The sequence below is a fragment of the Lagopus leucura genome, unplaced genomic scaffold, assembly GCF_019238085.1.
Source record: "Lagopus leucura isolate 7727_CA_CO unplaced genomic scaffold, USGS_WTPT01 Super-Scaffold_100157, whole genome shotgun sequence".
Classification (NCBI taxonomy): domain Eukaryota; kingdom Metazoa; phylum Chordata; class Aves; order Galliformes; family Phasianidae; genus Lagopus; species Lagopus leucura.
The window spans coordinates 32,031,986-32,052,323 of NW_024962334.1; the positions used below are offsets into that span (position 1 = coordinate 32,031,986).

At 37.2% G+C, this 20,338-nt stretch overlaps 1 protein-coding gene across 6 annotated transcripts in view; it reads left to right on the forward strand.

The window, feature by feature from the left end:
* The window catches only part of CACNB2 (calcium voltage-gated channel auxiliary subunit beta 2), a 230,313-nt gene that overhangs the window by 171,073 nt on the left and 38,902 nt on the right, over positions 1–20,338 (forward strand). For all 6 annotated transcript variants that reach the window (XM_042888062.1, XM_042888068.1, XM_042888067.1 and 3 more), the window contains one exon: positions 19,480–19,602. In XM_042888062.1, coding sequence (XP_042743996.1) covers positions 19,480–19,602 — 123 coding nt within the window. The remainder of the gene's footprint in view (positions 1–19,479; positions 19,603–20,338) is intronic.

The following is a 20,338-nucleotide window of genomic DNA, read 5'->3' on the forward strand; positions in this document are numbered from 1 at the left end:
CCACATGTCTACAAATTACGTTTCTCTATGTAATAGAAAATTATACAAACCAAAGAAGTCTTGGATTTGGTTTATTTATTAGATGTAGTAATAAAAAATATATAAAATAATGTATTTGTGAGTGTTGAATCTTGAAAGGAGTAGAATGAAGATGTGGGAAGTGTGATTTGAAAAAAATTTGCCTTGTACTGCTTGGACAACTTCAAAGAAAATAATTTGAATGATACAAGGGGAAAAAAACAAACAAACTGTGTTTAACACTGTCCTTTTGGTGAGCTGGGTTTAGCTAGCTAACAGCATGCCTTTTTTTAAAGAGACAAAAATGTTGTACTTCTACATTTGCAATCTGTAGGAAAAATGAGCCAGATTTTACTTTTCACTTATAAAAAACAGCTTGATTTAGGGGAATTGACCTCTTGGGAGGCAGTCCTGATGTTCCAGCTGCTTTTATTCATGGATGTTTTTTTCAGAAATGATGTTCTTAGCCAATTGTCTTATCTCATTAACTGTGTTGCATCTCAGACACACAACAGGTTGGTTGAATTATTACCAGTTTATAGCTCATAAACTCGTGGTGTACAAAAGGAAGCAAAAGGATGCAAAGCCAAGAGTTCATAATTAAATAGCTATTGTTATTCTGATTTCAATAGTTTCAAATTATATGTATTGAAAAGAACTTACATACACGCTTTCTGATCTACATTCCTTTCTCTTGACACTGCATGTCTCAATCCTAATGTTGATGGGAGCAGCTGAGATTAGGGTCAGAGTCATCAGCGTGGAGTGCTGTGATGGGAGAAGTACAAAGCTGATGTTGGTGGGTTCTTCTACTTCAGGATAGAATCCATTGTGGCTGCTACTGTGTGTGTCAGCATGCTTTGCAGCTTTCCCTTCCTTCATTGCAATATAGTTTCATGCTACAAGAAGTGGTCTTTTAGGCTGGATATTGGTTTTTTTCTCCCTTCTTTATCCCAAAGGCCACACTTCCTTTGATAGTGACCGGTCATGGACTCAACTGTAAGGCTGAGTTGCATTTCTCCCACTTTCTCTAGAGAGCCCTTGAAAAAAGCAGCTTTGCAGAGATATCAGACAGGTATGGTGGCATAGAGATCTGAGGGCAGAATCTTGTCCAGTTCTTCTTCACAGAGACAGGTGAGAAGGGGGAAAGAGGATGTGGCAGGTGCTTGCTGAGAGAGTGAAAGAGGAAACCACAAAGAACTTCAAAGCGAAAAAGCAAAGAACATCTGAGAACCATAGCTGATGATAACAAACCAACAAGGAGGAAAAGAAAATAGAGAAAAAAGATGAGACAAGTAAAGGCAATTTAGTTTAGTTTACTTGCAGACCTTAGGAAGTCATGAGCTGAACAGTGAAAATAGTGTCACTCATAAAGTTTAGTGCAAAGTTTCTGAGCTTTGGGCAAGGCTAGGGAAACATTTTTAAGCCTCCTTTCAAAATTGCAAGGCCTGGAATACTAGCTTTATTTTATTTTTAATTTTTTTAATGAAAGCTGAAATTCTAGCTAAATCATATAATTTTAAGGTCACAGGCTAGAAGAATAAGGACTGAGGAATTCAGTACCTACAAAATTATGCATATTGATGCTTTCTGAAAGCTGACTGAGGGATGATTGTGAACTGTAAATGCTCCTTGTCATTTCACCTTTGAAAATGTTTGCCCACTGCATGCAGCCAGCTGTGTGTCTCCTGCTCTCTCATTTTAATTCTTCTTATCTGAATAACTGCAGCAAATAACTTAGCCAGCTTTAGGTACTCCAGCATGTTACTAACTTCTTGAGTTCAAGGGTTCAGGGAATTAATGGCGCTGGCAAAAAAGATAGAAGAAATGCTAAGAGATTACTGACATTCAGAATGATATTTTGTGACAAACCGTAGAGGAATTTCATTCATTTTCTCTTTCTCAAGTGAGTTTATATCTCCAAAAACATTTTGTAAGCCATCTTAAAAATGTACAAATGCCTTGATGGGAGGCATTTACCAAATTTACTAAAAAAGAAACCTGTTTTCTTGTGAGAGATCTTAGTGCTGTCTGTCCAGCGACTGCAGTCAAATTTGTGTGAAGGACCTTAAAGAAGAGCCATGCAGCATCTCGATTTAGTCACTGCTGTCACATTTCTATATTTAATCAAAGTTATTATAGAAATACTCCTTTTCAAGTAATACCAGTGTCACATGAGGATTATCTCAGAGAACTGCTCGTATCTCTTATGGTTATGACCTAAATTACCTATATTTAGAGCACATCACAGATCTTAATACCTGTAATTTCACAGTTTCCACTGTGCACTTGAAGGTTTAGTTAATCTTGAATATCTGCAAGTAGCAATGTAAGCCTCCTTATGGTGGCTTTTTAAACCTGGGTAGCATCTTATCATGGTAAATGCTCCCATTCTTTAATCTGGTTACTCTGAAAAGGGGGAATAAAGATAAAACTGTCTTGATCTTAGTGTATGTATGTTCACAGAATCATATAATCACAGAATGGCCTGGGTTGAAAAGGACCAGAATGATCATCAGGTCCCAACCCCCTGCTGTGTGCAGGGTCGCCAACCGCCAGACCAGGCTGCCCATAGCCACATCCAGCCTGGCCTTGAATGCCTCCAGGGATGGGGCATCCACAACCTCCTTGGGCAACCTGTTCCAGTGTGTCACCACCCTCTGAGTGAAAAACTTCCTACTATCTAACCTAGACCTCTCCTGTTTCAGTTTAAAACCATTTTCCCTTGTCCTATCATTATCCTTGTTGTATTTCAAGAATTCTGTAGAGTTAGTAGTTTTGCATTATCGAAGAGGAGACTTACCTTTTCCTCCTTGGAAAATGTATGACTGTTTCACCATCATCCCCTCTGACATTATTTCTTCAGCTTGATATTTCTTGAACTAGAGGTTATAGATGTAATTTCTTAATTACACTTTGTGATGCTTGGTCATTTTGTTTATCCGTGACTAATGTTGGATGAAAGGCAATTTCTGATTATTGCATTAATGCAATAGCCTTCACAACTGAAGTGTTTTTGTACGTTCATTGCGAAGGTTAATGGAAATACTAACACAGAGTGAAGGGCACTAACCCTTCTAAACTGATAGTCATATAGTTGGATAGCTAACTGAGAATCAAACGCAGTAAATGCAAGAGCATTGCTGATGAGACAGTGAAAGAGGAGACTGTTTTTTGTATTGAACACTCACTTGATTAGCGTGTCTTTATAAAACAGAATTTTATATTATATTGATAGAAATGATTTCAAAGCAGCTGGCTTATTTTATTTCTAAAATAGTTGACTAGTAAGTTATGTTATTCTGTCATTATAGTGCCTTAGAGGATACTTTTTTTGTTATCCAATGAATTGTTGTGTCATTATGAGTTCTATTTCTGATTGTTTTGGAGCTTTCTGATGGATATCAAGTCTTTCTGCCAGGGAACATTCAGAGCCAAAACTGAATGCCTGTTTCCTTGTACGTTTGGGTGAAGCTTCATAGAGCACTGAAATGTTATTTCTATACTTCTGAAACATTTTGTGAAAATTAACTTTCTGTGAAATAGAGTAACTTCTGGAAAGTTACTGTTTTGTTCTTATTTATTTTTTTGTAAATCATGTAAAACTATTCTTATCTAAAATTAATTTGCTAGTAAAGAGATTTAAACCCATTAACCACTAATCCAATTCAATTTCTGAGCATCATTTGAGGCAAATCTGAATGTCAAGATCAGTAAATCTTAGTTGTATATTGGAACAATTAAATAAAAAAAACCTTTCCTTTTATAGCACAGTTATTTCACTTGTAATTTTTACTATTTTTCTTTCCTATCTTTGAGAAGATTGTCTCTTCTTTCAGTGAAAATATTTGTTTTACTATTTCTACCTCTTCATTGGAATTAAATTTTGGGGTGTAAGGAATGTGAAAGTCAGCTGCCATTATTCTTTGGTTCTCCACTTTGATGAAAGGAAAGGGTGAAAGTTTCATTTTGTTTGCTCCTTCCTTCTGGGAATAGTGCATCAATTTGTTGGCTGATCAGCAATAATCTCCTGACCTTGTGGAGCATTTTCCCAGGATTTGAAGTCTCCTCCCTCTCTTCCTTCCCCTCCTGTACCCCATGGGATGGTGCTTGTCTCTGCAGCCTTCAGCCAGGCTAAACATCCCTTGGAGAAGGATACAACCTCCAAGGTCTTTTCCTTGGGATGGTGGGATTTTCTCTTCCTGGTAAGAAAGGATGTAGGATCTACTGTGTGCTTTTAAAGACTCGGAGTTCTGAGCTTGTCTTAAGATGGTTCAAATCTGATATAATGAGATTTAGCCAGGGAAAGGTGGCATGCTCCTTACTACTCCCTTGTAGTAGTACAGCCTTTTCACGGAATGTCTTGATGTTTACTTTTGTTGAATTTAATACTTAATTTGATTTGTGTTTAGGGTAATAAATGTAGTTTGTAGACCCTAGATTTTTTTCATACTGAATTTCTCTTTGTTGAGACTATTACATTAATGAACTACCATCAAAACAGTTATCCAGCACTAGACTTTAACATTCTTTTTCTATTACTTCAAGCTTTGATTGACTGCAAAATATAGTTGACATTTGTGCATTGGTTAGCGCTATTTTACGCTTTTTCAAAACGTAGGGGAGCTTACTTTGCATACGCATTTATCCTCTCTAGAAGGTTTGTACAAAAGCTTGGAAACTTCCTGAGTGGAAGAGTCGTGGTGTGCGAATGGCAGGACAAGCAGATACCAGGACAAAGTCATGCAAAACCACTTATTTCTATGCCACACGTCTTGTTGTGTTGGTTACACAGTGTGCCAGCAATACCTTTGTTCCGTGTGGCTGGCATAATTCCAAAAATTGTAATTAGGAAAAAAAGGAATACGGGTGGCAGTAAACTAGAAAAGGATGAGGTTCTGTGGGATTTATGAGAACATTCAGTTATGCAGCCAGAACAGATTATACAGAGCTGGACTGTAGAAAAGGGAGAATAAATTAGGTATTTCTAGCCTAATCTCTGTTTGTACCTCTTGTCTTTGACTTGTTACATAAAATAACAAATAATAGGAGTCAATTTAAAAATATAATGAATGAGTAAAGTTAAATGGTGGTGGTTTTGTACCTCTAGTTGCAAAAATACGAATGTCTGGAAAATATATTATTTAGTTTCTTTTCCGTACAACAACAACAACAAAATAGGCAGTCTGGTAGACATTCTTGTCCCAAGCCTGGAGCCTGTATTATTCCCTCCTTTGCAGTCAGTACTGTTCTAAGTACTGTTCTTGCCTGAACAGAGCAGTTATTGCAGAATTTAGTCGGACCTTGGTCAGCTTTTCTTGCAGAGTGATCTGCCTATACACCAGGGTTTGCCTCCCCTTCATGATGAGTTGGTTCCTTTTCACAGAATTATAGGAGTTGAATGGGTCCTCTGGAGATCACCTAGTCCAACCCCCAGTAAGATTTGCTAGAGTGGATTACACAAGAAAGCATCCAGGCAGGCTATGAACATCTCCAGAGAAGGAGATTCCACAAACTTTCTGGGCAAATTTTCCAGTGTTCTGTTGCTCTTCCAGTTTTTACCCGTTGCCCCTTGTCCAGTTACTGATTGCCATTGAAAAGAGCTGTCCACTTTACATTTGCCCTTTATGTTTATAAGCATTAATGAGATCCCCTCTCAGTCTTCTCCAGGCTTAACAGTTCCAGATCTCTCAATCTTTCCTCAAAAGGAAGATGCTCCAGGATCCTCATCATCATTATAGCCCTCCAGAGGAGACTCTCTTGAAGTTCCTCGTGTTTCATGAACTGGTGAGCCTAGAACTGGACACAGTGCTCTAGATATGGCTTCACTGGGATAAAGTAGAGAGGGAGGATAACTTACTTACCTTGAGCTGCTGTCAATGCTCTTTTTAACGCACCCCAGGATACCAGTGGCCTTCTTGATCATGAGGGCATGCACTGCTGGCTCATGGTCAACCTGTTGTCCACCAGGACACCCTTGTCCTTCCCTGCAGAACTTTCTACAGCAGGGCAGGTCAGCTACAGATGCACATGGTTATTCCTTCCCAGATGTAGGAGTGTAGACTTGCTCTTGTTGAACCTCATCAGGTTTCTCTCCACTCAATTCTCCAGCCTGTCCAGGTCTCTCTGAATGGCACCACAGCCTTCTGGTGTGTCAGCCACTCATCCCAGCTTTGTATCATCAGCAAACTTGCTAGGTGCCTTCTATCCCTTCATCTGTGGCATTCATGATGTTGAACTCAGTACTGACTCCTGGAGAACACCGATAGCTACTAGCCTCCAACTAGACTCTGCTGCTGATCACAACACTGTGAACTCTGCTAGTCAGTCAGTTATCGACCATCCTCACTGCCCACTTGTTCATCCCACATTTCCTAAACTTGCTTACAAGGATTTTATGGAGACAGTGTCAGAAGCCTTGCAGAAGTCAAGGTAGCCTACATCCATTGCTCTTGCCTCATCTGCCCAGTCAGTCATGACATCATAGAAGGATATCAGATTTTTCAAGCATGATTTTCCATGGTCATGTTTCATCTTTCTCACCATGGTGCCAGGAATGAAACAAAATTCTTTCTCATTTTTCAGAATGCCTGAGATCTGCTCAGAACTTCCTAAAGTACTTAAAAACTAGAGCTTCCTGGAACTGAGAAAACTTGAATTGAAGAAGATGACTTGTCCCTGAGTAGAGTTGGTCTTTTCTGTAAGGATTATTTTCTGACCAAGAAGTCAGTAACTTTCCGGCTTGTTATAAACCCCATCTTGTCTCTTTTGGGATCCAACAATAAATTCTTTATTTTTGTCACTTTGGATCTTACATTATTTAGGCTTCTTCTGTGTCTGTGTATAGCCATTGCAAACTGCATATGAATGCTTTTATGAATTTTTGAGTATAGCACTTAGATACCATGTAACAAACACAAGAAGATTGTTGACTGCTAGAAATGATACTCAACCAACCTAGTATATGCAGAGAATCTGTCTGTTTGCTGTGGAGACTAACGTAAAAATAAATAACTAAAAAATCACTACAAAATCACTAGTAATACCTCTGTTATCTCTATTCCAACCAAACAGGAGTATGAGATATGCAAGAGAGATTAGCTTAGCTCATAACTCCATGAAATTCAGCATGTGTTTGACTCAGGAAGAAGTAGCAATACAGAGAAAGCTGGAGTGTTTTGTGACTATTAACTTCCTACTGTCCATTGCCTGGTTATTAGAGTAATCTTTATTGTTGTGGTATTTTTAGTTTACAGATATCTGTTTACATAAATTTCAGGTGAGTTGTACCTAAATAGACCTAAATAGTTCCTGATATGTATTTGTGTAACTCATTCTTAAAATCTTTGGCAGTTAGAAAATAAATATGTTCCCTGCTGTTTACTACAAGTCTGATCATCATTGCTGTTTTTGGTCAAACCACTTCTGCTCTTCCTACACCCTCTTGCAGCACTGTACCCCAAACAAGCTGGTCAATGTCCTTGCCCTTCTCAACTCAAATGAAAGAATGTTCTCATGCCTTTTAGTGTGTGTTCTTTCCTGTTCTTCCATTGAAGGGCATTGCCTTTCACACATCTCTGACCCCGACCTCTGCTTGTGATCCTGTCCTTAGATTATGTTGTTAGGATCAGTTATGTATTTTGGAGCTGGTGACTGCTAAGTTTGCAGCTCCAAAATGACAGCGGGTATCCTAATTCAGTTGTGGCCTATTTTCATTTGGGTAATTCCTCCTGCTTAGAAATTACAAATTCTTGTCATTTCTTCTGCTTTTTGTTTTGCTTTATTTGTTTCTACTGGGATGCTATCATTGGTAAATTTAAGGATATTCTGCATCCTGTCATCCAAACAGTTAATGAAAATACTGACTAGAAATAAACAAAGGACACAAAGCTGGAGAAAATCAATTAATCCATTTTCCATGTTTGATAGCCACCTACCATCAGCTTTTCCAACCCATCGAGCAGTCTCCTTCTTAAGCACTTTTAGAGCTTGCTTACTGAAACAGTTAGGGGAGCAAAGTTCATAAAATCACTCAGACCAGCAGAGAGAGAATCCTCGCTGACTGTGACGTATTTTGTTACAGATGTTTTCTATATTATCTTCTAGCTTTCTTTTTATAAGATTTTTTTCTCAAACTAAAGTTGACCAGACTGCTGTTGCCTATGTGAGGTGGCCCTTTTTCCCTACTCCTGTGGTTCCAAAATTGCCCAAGCATCAGATACCGAAACTTGACTTTTATTAAACCTCTGTCTTTCTGTGCTTTTCTTTCTCTATCCTTAGTTTTTATTCATTTTCCAGCAGGACTTTTTTTTTTTTTTTTTTTCTTTTTTTCATCATTAAATATGTAGAAGTAGAGAACTTTTTAAAAATTGAAGACTGAACCAGAAATACACTGCATTTCTGCTTTGTCGGGAACACAGAGTTTTAGTCTTTTTCCTTTGAGTGAGAACTTTTCTTGATCTTTTTTTTACTAATAATACAATTAATGAGCAAGAGGAAAAAATGTTTCAATGTTCCCAACTGATTGTATATAATTTTATGCTGCTGCTTTTAGCTTGTTTGTTGCTTCTTTTATATTCATGTTAGTTTTCCCTCTAGCATCTTTCCTAAATTTCAGGTTATGTACTTGCTATCTTTTCATATAGGTTAGTTTGCGCTTCTGACCTTAATATTATTTCAGTGAGGACCTGTCACTTTCTTGAACTAATTTTTTTCCCTGAGAACTGCTTCCCACGGGAAGATGTTATACTTGAGAATATTCTGGAACTATATTAATATCTGCTTTCCCGGAGATCATTGCATTTGTTCCCTTGTTATCATTCTTCACTGTTGGTGAGTTTCTTCATTTCCTGAGAACTGTTATTTCTTTCTTTCCCCTTTAACGTTCTTAGCCAGTTCCATTCTCAGTCAATGCATACCTAGTTTAAGTATGCCATTAAGACATTTCTATTACATATATGATATGTAATTATAAAATCCTCACCAGTCACTTCCTTCTCTAAACTTGTTAAAGCATAATATCCCTTCCGTTTCTTTTGTTGCTGCTTTTTTCTTTTTTATTATTTTTTCCATTTTAAGTTTAAATCAAAGACTTGAAATGGGCTCACACTGCATTCTGAGCCCTCAGTGAGGTCCAACATGTTTGTTATGCCAAGCAACATCTTTCTTTTCCAGAAATTCTTTTCCCTTCATGTAAATTTGGATTATGCAAATTATAATCAGTAAACTGTCGTCTTAATTAAAACAGTTTCTGTTAGATAGTGGAATTCCATTTCATTTAACATCCTACACTGGTGACATTGCAAAGTGACAACATGAAATGTATGCAAATTGTTTACTGATGTATAAACAGATAAGTTAGTTGTCTTGAATCCTCAAGAAATGAAAGGATGCTGCTTTCTTAGGTATACAATCTGCAATCTGCATTGCTTCATGTAAAACCATCATGATAGACTATATTAAATAGCTGTTATTTTACTTTGAATATTTTGGAATTCAAAGTAGCGATGTATTAAAACTGTGGAAATTACAAAGCTCTGTAAGGTTAATGTTGTATTTATATTTGTTCATTTTAAGTAGATTTTATTCCCATTGTGCAGATAAGGATTCATTTTAGAAGTGATCTGGTAGTCTGTAATTTGTCTTCCAGTGTCTGACTGAAAAATGAACACAGCCATGACAGTAAACACTTAGAAATCTTGCATTTGATAGCAATCAATAAATTTAAATAGTCTGGTGTGAATACCTGTTTTTTTTTTTTCAAAAGAGATACAAATGTAAAACAAGATTAAACTATATTTAAATAATGCCTTTTTTTTTCTTTTCCTTTTTTGTATCTCTTTTCTCAATTCCATCATAAACAGTTTTTATTCACAAAAATAGACTGGATTAATATCCTACTTCTAAGCTTGACTACAGTCTCTTAATTTCTGTAAGTACATTGAGAAATGCAATATTGCTATTAATAAAATTCATTTAAAATAAACACTTAAGTAAAAAACAGAATTCTACCATCTGCTTCCTTGCACCCTCAGAATCCATTTATGCACTGGAATTATGCAATTGTGGCCGTTTGCAACCTTCTGGTTGATTACCAGCAATTCAGAAAGGACTGCAGATCTTCTTGGAGTATAGCCATGGTTTTTATGTAATTTTTATACTAGAAAGAAAATACAGAATTTTTGAAGTGTTCTGTTTCAAGCTTACAAGTATGCAGGGCTTTAGTTTTTCATTAGTAAAAGGGAACTTGCTGCTGTTCACTAATTCTTTGCTTTATGGATAAGTGGCACTGTGCAAAAGGTGTTGAGCCAGGCTTGCATGCACAAAGCTCCATCGCCAGATTCAGCCACAGTTGATAATATAAATCAACTTTTTATAGAAAAAGGTACATTGGGGTGGGGAAAAAAAAACACAAACAAAAAACAACAAGGCCACAAGATAGAGAGAGGGGGAAAATATAAGTAAGGGGGAGATAAAGGGGAACAGCCATCAGCCAGCTGGGAAAAGAAGTGATAGGGTTTTCAGGTGCTCCTGAGGGGTCTTCAGGACACTCCTCTCGGTGTCCTCCCCAGTGCATAAGGTGGTGACATTGTGTAATATCTGCTGTCTTTGCAAAAAGCAGCTGTGTCTATATGGGTAGCTGTATGGTACAGAGTAGTGTCTTACTTGGGCTGATTCCTGGGGAAGACTGTGATCTCTGCACTTGCTTTGGTTGAGACTGAGGAGCTTCTTCCCAGCATATGCACAGAAAAAGCACTGTGCACAGAAAGGTGTAAATTAAACATTTCTAGAAACCTAAATCAGACTTGTTCCTGCCACTTTCCATTTTGATGCAGTCTTTTTTCTTTTTTTTTTTTTTCCTTAAGAATAATGCAATTCTTTGTCACTATTTGACATTTTTGTAATAATTCTTGTTGCATGCAATCTGGAATTAAACCTTAGCTGTTCTATGGCTATAATAAGACAAAGGTTTATTGCCAGCTAGTGTTTCATCTGCTGGTTTGATGACTGGCTGTGCACCAGCTGTATGATATATTCTGCAAGGATAGCGTCATCACCGCGCTTCACTCTTGGATCTCATACACCCACCAGGAAACCTGTTTTATCTTGTGCTTGGAGCAAGGAATTCAAATTAGATGTTTTAAGGAAAAGTAAATAAGTACATTAGGAAATACCAAAATCAAGTAATTTAATTTCTGGCATGTTACTCTAAGGGAGCATTTTTGGACAGGAATAGGATGAGAACTCCCATAAACCTTTAGGCCCTGATAGGGGCTGCTCTTGGCATAGCTCAGATGACAAATGGTCCAAACCCTGGCTTTTGGCCACTCTTATGCTGGCTTTTCTCCTGTAAGTGTCTAGCTAGTGCCTGGCTAATGTTAGAGAAGCCTTAATGCTGCTCTAACTGAATTGTCCACCTCCAGGCAATCTTTCTGGTGGAAATGGATCACTGGAACAAACAGCTAAGGCCTTGACTGTCTATAAAGAGGCAGAAGTGCAGTGCACCAGCAGCTCTACTGCTGCCCATCTTCCTGCAGCTTTTTTGTGCAAACTGTGAACATTCACGCATCTGCCAGGTGTGTAAGGCCACAGCCATGGCCACGCTGGATATCCAAGGCCAAGAGTCTCTCCTGAAAAGTAAGAGGAGGATTATAATAGATGCAGGAGGTTTACAGCAGATAAACTTGCTGACACAGAATCTGTTTTTCTTTTATATGTTATTCTGCTAAAATTAAGATAACTGACCTAACATTTTATGTGCTTCATGTTGACTTCAGCTGAATGTATGTGTTTTTAAATAGATTGTGTAAAACTATGGCCTTCTGGTTAGTTTTGCTTTAAATAGCACGTGCTACAGTTATTCTGCTTTCTCCAAATATTTGAGAAGAGCACAGCCAAAGCAGGCCTCAACTTTGTCTAGTTCCATCCCTCTTACAGAACAGTAAACAGTTTACAATCTGTTAATTCTGCAGTTGAAGTTGCAAGGGATCTTTGGCAATGAATGTGAAGAGTATAAAGATTTTAGTTGTCCTGTGGATATATGCAAATGTCAGCGTGATCTAAAAATCCATTTTTTAAAGGATGTTGTTTGTTTTATTTAAGCACAAAAAACTTCTTTTACACCAGAGGGGGAGAAAAAAAAAAAAAAAAAAAAAACAGAACAAAAATACAAAAAAAAAACCTAACTATGTAGTATCTGGTGCTCCAAACCAGGAAATGAAATTTATCAATGCTAACTTATCATGAGATTATAGAATAGCTTGGGTTCCCTCAGTATGACCATCAGGTCCTTGCTCAGCTGTGTTTGTTTCATATCATAAAGTGGTTTGGGCTGGAAGGGATCTTTAAGATTATTTAATTTCTAATGTTAGACCACAAGCTCTTGACCTGATCATGGCTGTTTCTTAAGGTTAACTCTTCACAATCAATCTATTCCCTAGCATAGAGGGAACTCCCTGTCCCAAAGATTAACTTTACTCTTTGTGTGAATGTATAATGCTCTAGTATTTACTACGTAGTTTGATCACATTTGAGAAGCAGTTGTTGATTGTTCTTTATTTTTCCTTCCTGTTTTCTTTCTTTTTGTGGCTCAGTGTTGTATTTATTGCATATTAAGAACAGAGAAAAGTTTGGATTTCTCTAATGATAATTTTTTTGGGGGGGAGGGTGCACCTCATACAGCAGCTATTTGAATGTTATGTAAGTGTTGATTTTTCTTTATAGTATTGCAGCTGGACAGGGAAGTTACAGATTGAGAACAGAAGTTGCCATTAATGCTGAGTGTTGGATTCAAGAAACCTTTTATTTATAGTATTGAGCAGAAAGGATTTGAAGTGCCAGGATGGCAAAGGACTGGTGCCTTACTTCCCTACTTATGGAGAGGGAAGCACAAAGTGAAACATGTTGTTTAAAAAGAGAGACCACTCCTTACAGACTGCTTACCTCTCTTCATTGAGCTGGGTAAACCTAAATTTTTGGCCAAATGTAGTCCCTTACAGTATTATAAGTTGGCATAGAATGCTTCTTGTGTTTCATGCTTTCTTGAGCTCTCTGTTCCAGTGAGAGAACTGTCCTGCATGTTAACAAGCAACAGTACGAGAGCTTTAAGTTACACCAGGGGAGGTTTAGATTGGATGTCAGGAAAAATTTCTTCTTTGAAAGAGTGGAACAGGCTGCCCAGGGAAGTGGTGGAGCTACTGTCCCTGGTAGTTTTCAGGAATAGGGGGGATGTTGCATTGAGTGATGTGGTTAGTGGGCAAGGCGGAGGTGGGCTAGCACTGTTGATGGCTGCATTTAGTTGATGGTTGCACTAGATGATCTTAGCCATTTTTCCAACATTAATGAGTCTGTGATTTTATAAATAAGCTATGCTGGGACAGAGGACAGTATGTATGACTGAAGTTAATGGTAGTGCCATAATAATTCACGTAGCAAGGACTAATTTGAAGATACCACTGTTGTCTAAATTAAAGGTACTTCTAATTTGGCTTTTCCCAAGTTTAACATTCAGCTTTAAAAAGCATTCCTTCAACACAACTTTAAAAGTATGTGTCTTCTTATGATTTCTGTATCTATGATCTGTGATCATAGGCTGTAAGGGAGATTAAGAGTTGATATTCCATTTAAATTCTTATAAATATCTCAATGTAAGATTTAAGAAGCTGAACTTATTCAGTTGATGAGTTGGATAACATAAGCTATTCCTATAAAATGTAACTATTTGAAAAGCATGCTGAGTGAGATGTGGAGTTTACCATGTTCTGAAATAACTTTTCTTTTTGTTCAGTGTATTAGTTAAGGATTATTATGACATTTGACTTCTCAAACTCTAAAATGTCTTCCTGAAACACATATAACTTCTGTAAATAGATCAGTCTTGTTTTGTAATGTTTCTAACAAAGTGCTTCTAATGTATGTTTCTAACAAAAATAAATAAATAAATAAATAAATCATTTTTTTAGCATAGTTTCTTAAAAAATGTATGCTTAACATACCATTTAGAAATAAAGTGTTTTAATAGCATTAACCTTTGGCTCCAGTGGTCATACAGAGCATCTGATTCAGTTGAAGAAAATGAAGTGAGAAATTATTTAAGAATTGGAACAAGCAGTAAAACTTGCAGATGTTATACTGAATTAAGAAACGTTTTCTATGCTATACCCTTTTCAGACTTTTTGATAATATCTTCATTTTTAACCAACCATTGTGTTACTGCCTTATTTAATGTTTGCTTTAGTTTGCTGTGTCATGGATTATGCTTTTCCTGGAGAATTTTCTGTTTGTGAATAGCCTGAAAATGTTACTGCAAATCATTTCTCTGAAAGAACCTAGCCAAAAAAGCTAGGACTACTAAAATGCTGTTTCATAAGCATAAAGTGTCCTCACTTGTGACACTGAGTAAAGAATTTGAAATCCAAGCACAGTATTTATATTGCAAATGACAGCTTTCATCTTCTGGATTTTGCTGCCAGAATAAGCATGTTTTCAGTAAGCACAAACAGACCTCTTTCTTCAGCTGTGCTGGTCCAATTGTTCCCATCGGTTCCCCAAGTGAGTGCAGCAGATCCACCTTCCTGGCTCACTTGCATGCAAACATCACCATGCCATCGCCAAGTTTTGACTGATGGCAGTATGCTCTAATAAAAAAAAGACCTTACTCGTATGAAAAAGCTCCGTGTGCGTCATGAAAGCTATTTCAGTCTCTGCTGCCTCCTGAGCTGAATGTAAACCGACATCGGTGACTCTATTCAGATATAATTTCGTAAAAGGAAGTAAGAAGCATGACTTTCAAGCTGTATGTGAAGATGAGCTAAAATAGTAACTGAAGTATCTCAAGAGAATGTGAGGACATTAAAAAAAAAAAAAAAAAAAAGTTCTTTTAAGTATATCCATTGTTAAGACTCTCTTTTGTACCGGTTGGATGTGTTTAACCCTGTTTAACACTGAATGTGAGCCTTACTATAACAAAGAAGCTAAGTAACTGGAAGGATTCATAGCTTTTCTCATTGAGTTTTGCTGGTTGGCCTTGAGCCTAAGGCAAATCATCCTTAAACTTGAGAAGGTCAGTTTGCATGGCATTCCCCTTCAGTCTGCTTGGAGAGCAGAAAAGGCTGTTTGTTACAGAGGCTTGTGCCATGGGACTGCTGCACGCTGGCTGTTCTCCTGTGAGAGTGCACAAATTCCTATGTGAGAAATTGGTGAGTTAGGCCTTCAGAGGCAGCAGTGCAAGCACTGCTAACAGCTGCCCATAGCTCACGTTGCCTCAGTTCTGAAAACACATGGTAAAGTCCACTCAGATCCAATTACCGACTTGGACACTGAGAAATTAGGAAGTTTGGCTCCAGAACTAAATGTTCTGGCTGTCTACTTGTCTCCAAAATCCCTGAGGACAGATCCATGATATCAAAAGCTTTAATGATTCAGAGAAGTTTGAATCTTGTTGTACAGTAGCTGTACTCAGGCTACTGCTCATTAACTCCAGTTTTATTGCGTTTTGGTTTTTCAGAGTAATTTTGTTTTTCATCTCAGTCACTTTGCTGCAGGTGCTGAATGCTGCACCTTGCTCTGGGGGACACAGGTCTGAGACTTGAGCCTCAGGCATTGCTCAGGTTATGGGAACAGTGCTCTCTTCAATAGTAAAGTACTATGGTTGCTTTCTTAACCTGAAATAATATATGTCCTTCTCCACCCCACTGCAAATACCCATGTAGCGCTTAAAAAAATACTCCTTTTAAACCACTTAAATTATAATTATAATAAATTATAATAGTGGTTTCCACTACACTTCACTTTTGGTGACCCTGCCCATGGCAGGGGGTTTGGAGCTTGATGATGCCTGAGGTCCCTTCCAACCCAAGCCATTTTATAATTAATTTTCTTTGTATTGCTGCATAAAATCCAGTATTTGTGGTCTATCTTTATGCCTTTATGGACACAGCCCTGAGCTGCCTGCTGTGACCTGACCTGCTGAGAACTGGGAGCTGGAATGACAACTCTGGTGGCCCTCTCCTACCTAAATTATTCTGTGCTTCTGTCTTGCTACCAGCCTTGTCTGATCCATACACCCATACCAATAAAAGAAAGTTGAGTCTTTGCTGGGAAATGGTGCTATTGATCACTGTTTGTAATGTCGGCAGGTTCACTCTGACTTTTCTTTGGGATGTTTGTCAAGTGTTGGCACTTCTTAAACAATGAGATTGCTGAGCAAATGCTATTTTTAGGCAGTGGGCAATTACTTGTAAAGTGACTCCAGCAATGCTCAGTGTGTAGAGTGTAAATTTATGCATTGTTTGTGTATTCAGGTGGTTTTGATTTTTTTTTTCTTGTGTAACAGCATAATAGATTGAAATACCAAAATAGGAATTGAAAAGTTCTTTTGTTATTTTTACTTTTCCATTTTTTACTTTGGTAGTTTCTGTACCCCCACATCTTTCATAACATTGCAAACTTCTACAAAATAATCAAGAGTTTCTTATAAAAATCTTATAATCCCATAACATGGGTTTTGCAGTACTTTTTCTTTATATGTTTGACTCTCAACCATCAACAGGGCAAAACAAAGTGACATATTTTAAGACTGCGGCTATCAGGCTGTCACATTAGTATTGATCATTGTCCTATGTTCTGTATTAGCTTTGCTTATGGCACAAACAGTGTCTGTGGGACAGCTTGCACAAACAGTGCTAAATGTAGGTCATTATTTGGCATATTTATCCCCAACCAAGACAACTAATTGAATTAAAAAGTTCAAGAGTGGTATCGACTTTCCTTAACTGAAAAACTTGTGTTATTTTAAATTTTCATGAGTGCAAACCTGGCAGTATTTCAAGAAAGGCCCGTTATATATTCATTACCTCAGAAAAAGGTAATTCCTTTCAGGCTAAATTTGCAGGCATGTGTGAAAAATGGGTACAATGAATGGCACTCATTATTATGCAAAAGCAGCAAGGTAAGAAGCTGACTTGGACACGATTTCTCTGAACATAGATGCCAATATCGACAACCGCTTCAACATAATGATAACTAACAAAGGTTTCTGAGTCAATTCTGAACTTAGCTGACATTGGCTTCATAAAAGATACCTTCTAATCAGCATTCTGGTTTCATTGAAGCTACTATCAGTGAAGCATACCTATTTACTGGGAGTGGTTCAATAAAGTGAGAAACGAGATGGATCCCAAACCCTAGATCCTCATCACCTACTGCTAAGAAGTAGAGGTAGCTTTAAGTCCTGCTCGTATCTTTTCATCTCCAGGGTCACTGCTTTATGCAGGGCAGCTCAGGTGGAAATGCAAGTGGCTTGGAGAGCACTGAATCCAGGGAGTAGAGATAACTTGATTATTGAGCAGCATTCCCAAAATTAGTGGCCATGAGGGAGATGACCTGTTCTCTGAGCAATTTCTGTGTCAGAAATTTTGCCTCGTTGACAAGGATCCCCAGAGGCTGCATCCACTGGGTTTACAGCACAGTATAACTAATCTGAAATGAGTTATAGGAAAAAGAGAGTCCTCTCATGTTTTAAGTATATTACTAGAAAAAGGGGGTATAATTTTCAGGATGCAGTATTTCTTGAGTGCAAGGTAGAAATAGATACTGTGCAAAAGCTTTTGAAGGCACTGAATACAAGTCAGTCATAAAACAGGAGTGAGGCAGAGTGTAAGTATAAGCAAGCAAGTGGCTGAGTAGAATAAAACTGTAAATATTATTGACTTAGTAAATAAGAGTTTGTACAAGATGTATAAAGTAAATATAATGAATCAACAGGAAGAAATAAGATCCAGGCAATAAAATAAAATAAAAATAAAACAAAATTGATAATTTCCCAAGTCTTGATTTAATTTATGTCCGTTATAAAAAGCGTTCAGTCTAAGCTTGTTCTCTTTGCAGGATTATTCCATCTGTTGAATGCAGGTTTTTTTCCTGGGAAAAAAAAAAAAGGAAGAGAATGTAGAAATTTTCATTCTGAAGATGCTACGTAATTATTTACAGGAGAGAGAAAATGTTCAAGTTTAACATCTAGGAGCTTCTGTCCTTTTAGTCCTGTGGGTTAACTGAGAGCTACACTGCCATCACACTTTGCTGCTGATTTAAAGAATGAACAGGAAGTGCTTCACTTTTGACCAAAACTAATTTTAGAAGTGTAGAACATGTAAGCAAATGCTAGGTATATTCTAAGATATACAGATACATATGGTAAAAATAATATATATGTATATGTATTTGATGTAAGATACTATTTCTCCTTTGAGTTCTATAGGAAAGTAATGACTTGCGTAGCATACTCGGATTACTTTACTTCTAGACAGCAGTTCAAGAAAAGAAAGTATACTTTATTTTAATGTTTTGTGGAACTCTCAAAATTATTTAGCCATGTAAAAAGGCCAGCATTAAAATTTTACAAATTAATTAGCTTTAAATATGTAGTTAGATTAATTATTGTTGTTTAATCATGCTGTAATTTAGTCTCCCTTTCAACCAGTATGACAAATATCTAAAATGGGGCGTAACTGTGGCTGTGAACGTGTGAAGTTAAATGTTCCGCTTTGTTTTCTATTCACATTTTCGCATTAATTTTTCAAGAGCAGGAATTGAAAGAAGATATTTTTGCCTGCTGCATAACTTTCATGTTCAGATGTTTTTAGAGTAGTTTCTGTTTTCTCTTTTTTTTGGGTAGTGAGGTTTTGCCCTCTAATAGCAAATTTTAGATTGCTTCTAAGTATGTCAAGGACATGAGCTTGCTACAGTTGTCTGTTGGTTGCAATGCAGCAGAGATTTTATAGTCTTTAGTCAGTCTGAAGTCTTTCATCCACTGATAATATCAGGAGTAAAACACAATACCCTGCTGAGTGGGTTTTTTTTAGTATTTGGTAGAGAACTGTGGAGAAAGAACAGGCAGGTGTGTTATCTTCTCTATCATCGTTTGGCAAAGATTGTTTCTCTTGTTCTGAGATGCAGTTCTACAACGATAGTTTGCCATGCTTTATGGAGAATTTATTCTAAATAACAATGAATGATATGTTTTATTCTGTGTTCTTCAGTGGGGAAGTAGTATTTAGGAGATTTGACAATTTAATGCTTGCTCATATCCACATTTTTTGTATTGAAACGAATAATAGCATATAAAGCACCAGCTGTGTTTGTCTGCAATTTGTAAATTCAGGTAAGCTATGGGGTTTTGTTGAATATTGAAAACCAATAATTAGTGTTAGCTTTTATCAAGTATCTTCCTTAAAAATATCAGTGAGTTCAGTGCCCACATGACTACTACTTTTCTTCCTGGCATGCCTAGATCAGTAATAGTTGGTTGTCTTTTACACAAGCTAATTGTGTTACAGCTAAGAGTTCTTTTTCATTTTTATCATTTAAAAAGACATCTTACAGAATCCATTCTCTGTATGTACATTTGTATAAATGCACGTGTTTGTGAGAGTAATCCTCATGCTTTTTACCTTCTCTTTGCAGACAAAACCTGTTGCATTTGCAGTTCGGACAAATGTTGGTTATAGTGCAGCTCATGATGATGATGTTCCAGTCCCAGGCATGGCCATCTCATTTGAAGCTAAAGATTTTCTTCACGTTAAAGAAGTAAGCAAAAATGAAGTAGTAAGCAGAGAACCTCTTTAAGGGTCAGAGTACACCACTGCTTTATTCTCAATTGTTTCTTGACTTTATGAGATTTCTGAGCGTCTGATCATATGCTGTGTTTTGCAATGTATCTTTCATCCATTTTAGATTATCTGGCTTTTTAATGCTGTGCAGAAGAATCCCTCAGTTACAATTGATGATGCATGTTTTCTGCTAGTGGAGTGTTTTGCAGAGGAAACAAGATTTCCCTAATACACAAGTAGAAATACAAGTGGACAAAGAGCAAGGAAACACAAGAATTAGACTTTTAATACCTTTGCCTTGATGACTGGTGATCAGTATTTTCCATATATATGAAACACATTAAAAAAGGGATAACTTGTATATAGTGAAGAAAATGCCATTCAAGCCTGATGAAATTGCAAAAGAAATGCTCTGCTCTCTCTTGTGACAAAAGTAGGGATGAGTTGGCATAGAGTCTTTGGAAAAAAAAAACAACCTATCAGGATCTTTCAGTGAGTTTGGACAAGCATGACTCAGTTTGGTTAGATTAAATGATTTTGTATTATTCCATTTGTATTTCAAATTATCTGGCAACCTCAGACTTCACATTGAGTCTTTTCCCTGTTTCCAAGGACTAGAAACAGTGCTAAGTATTTTTTTGTCTGATGGAATTTATGCTTTTTCATCATAGCCGAACTTAGCCTCAAGTGTCAAAACACATAGGAAATAATGA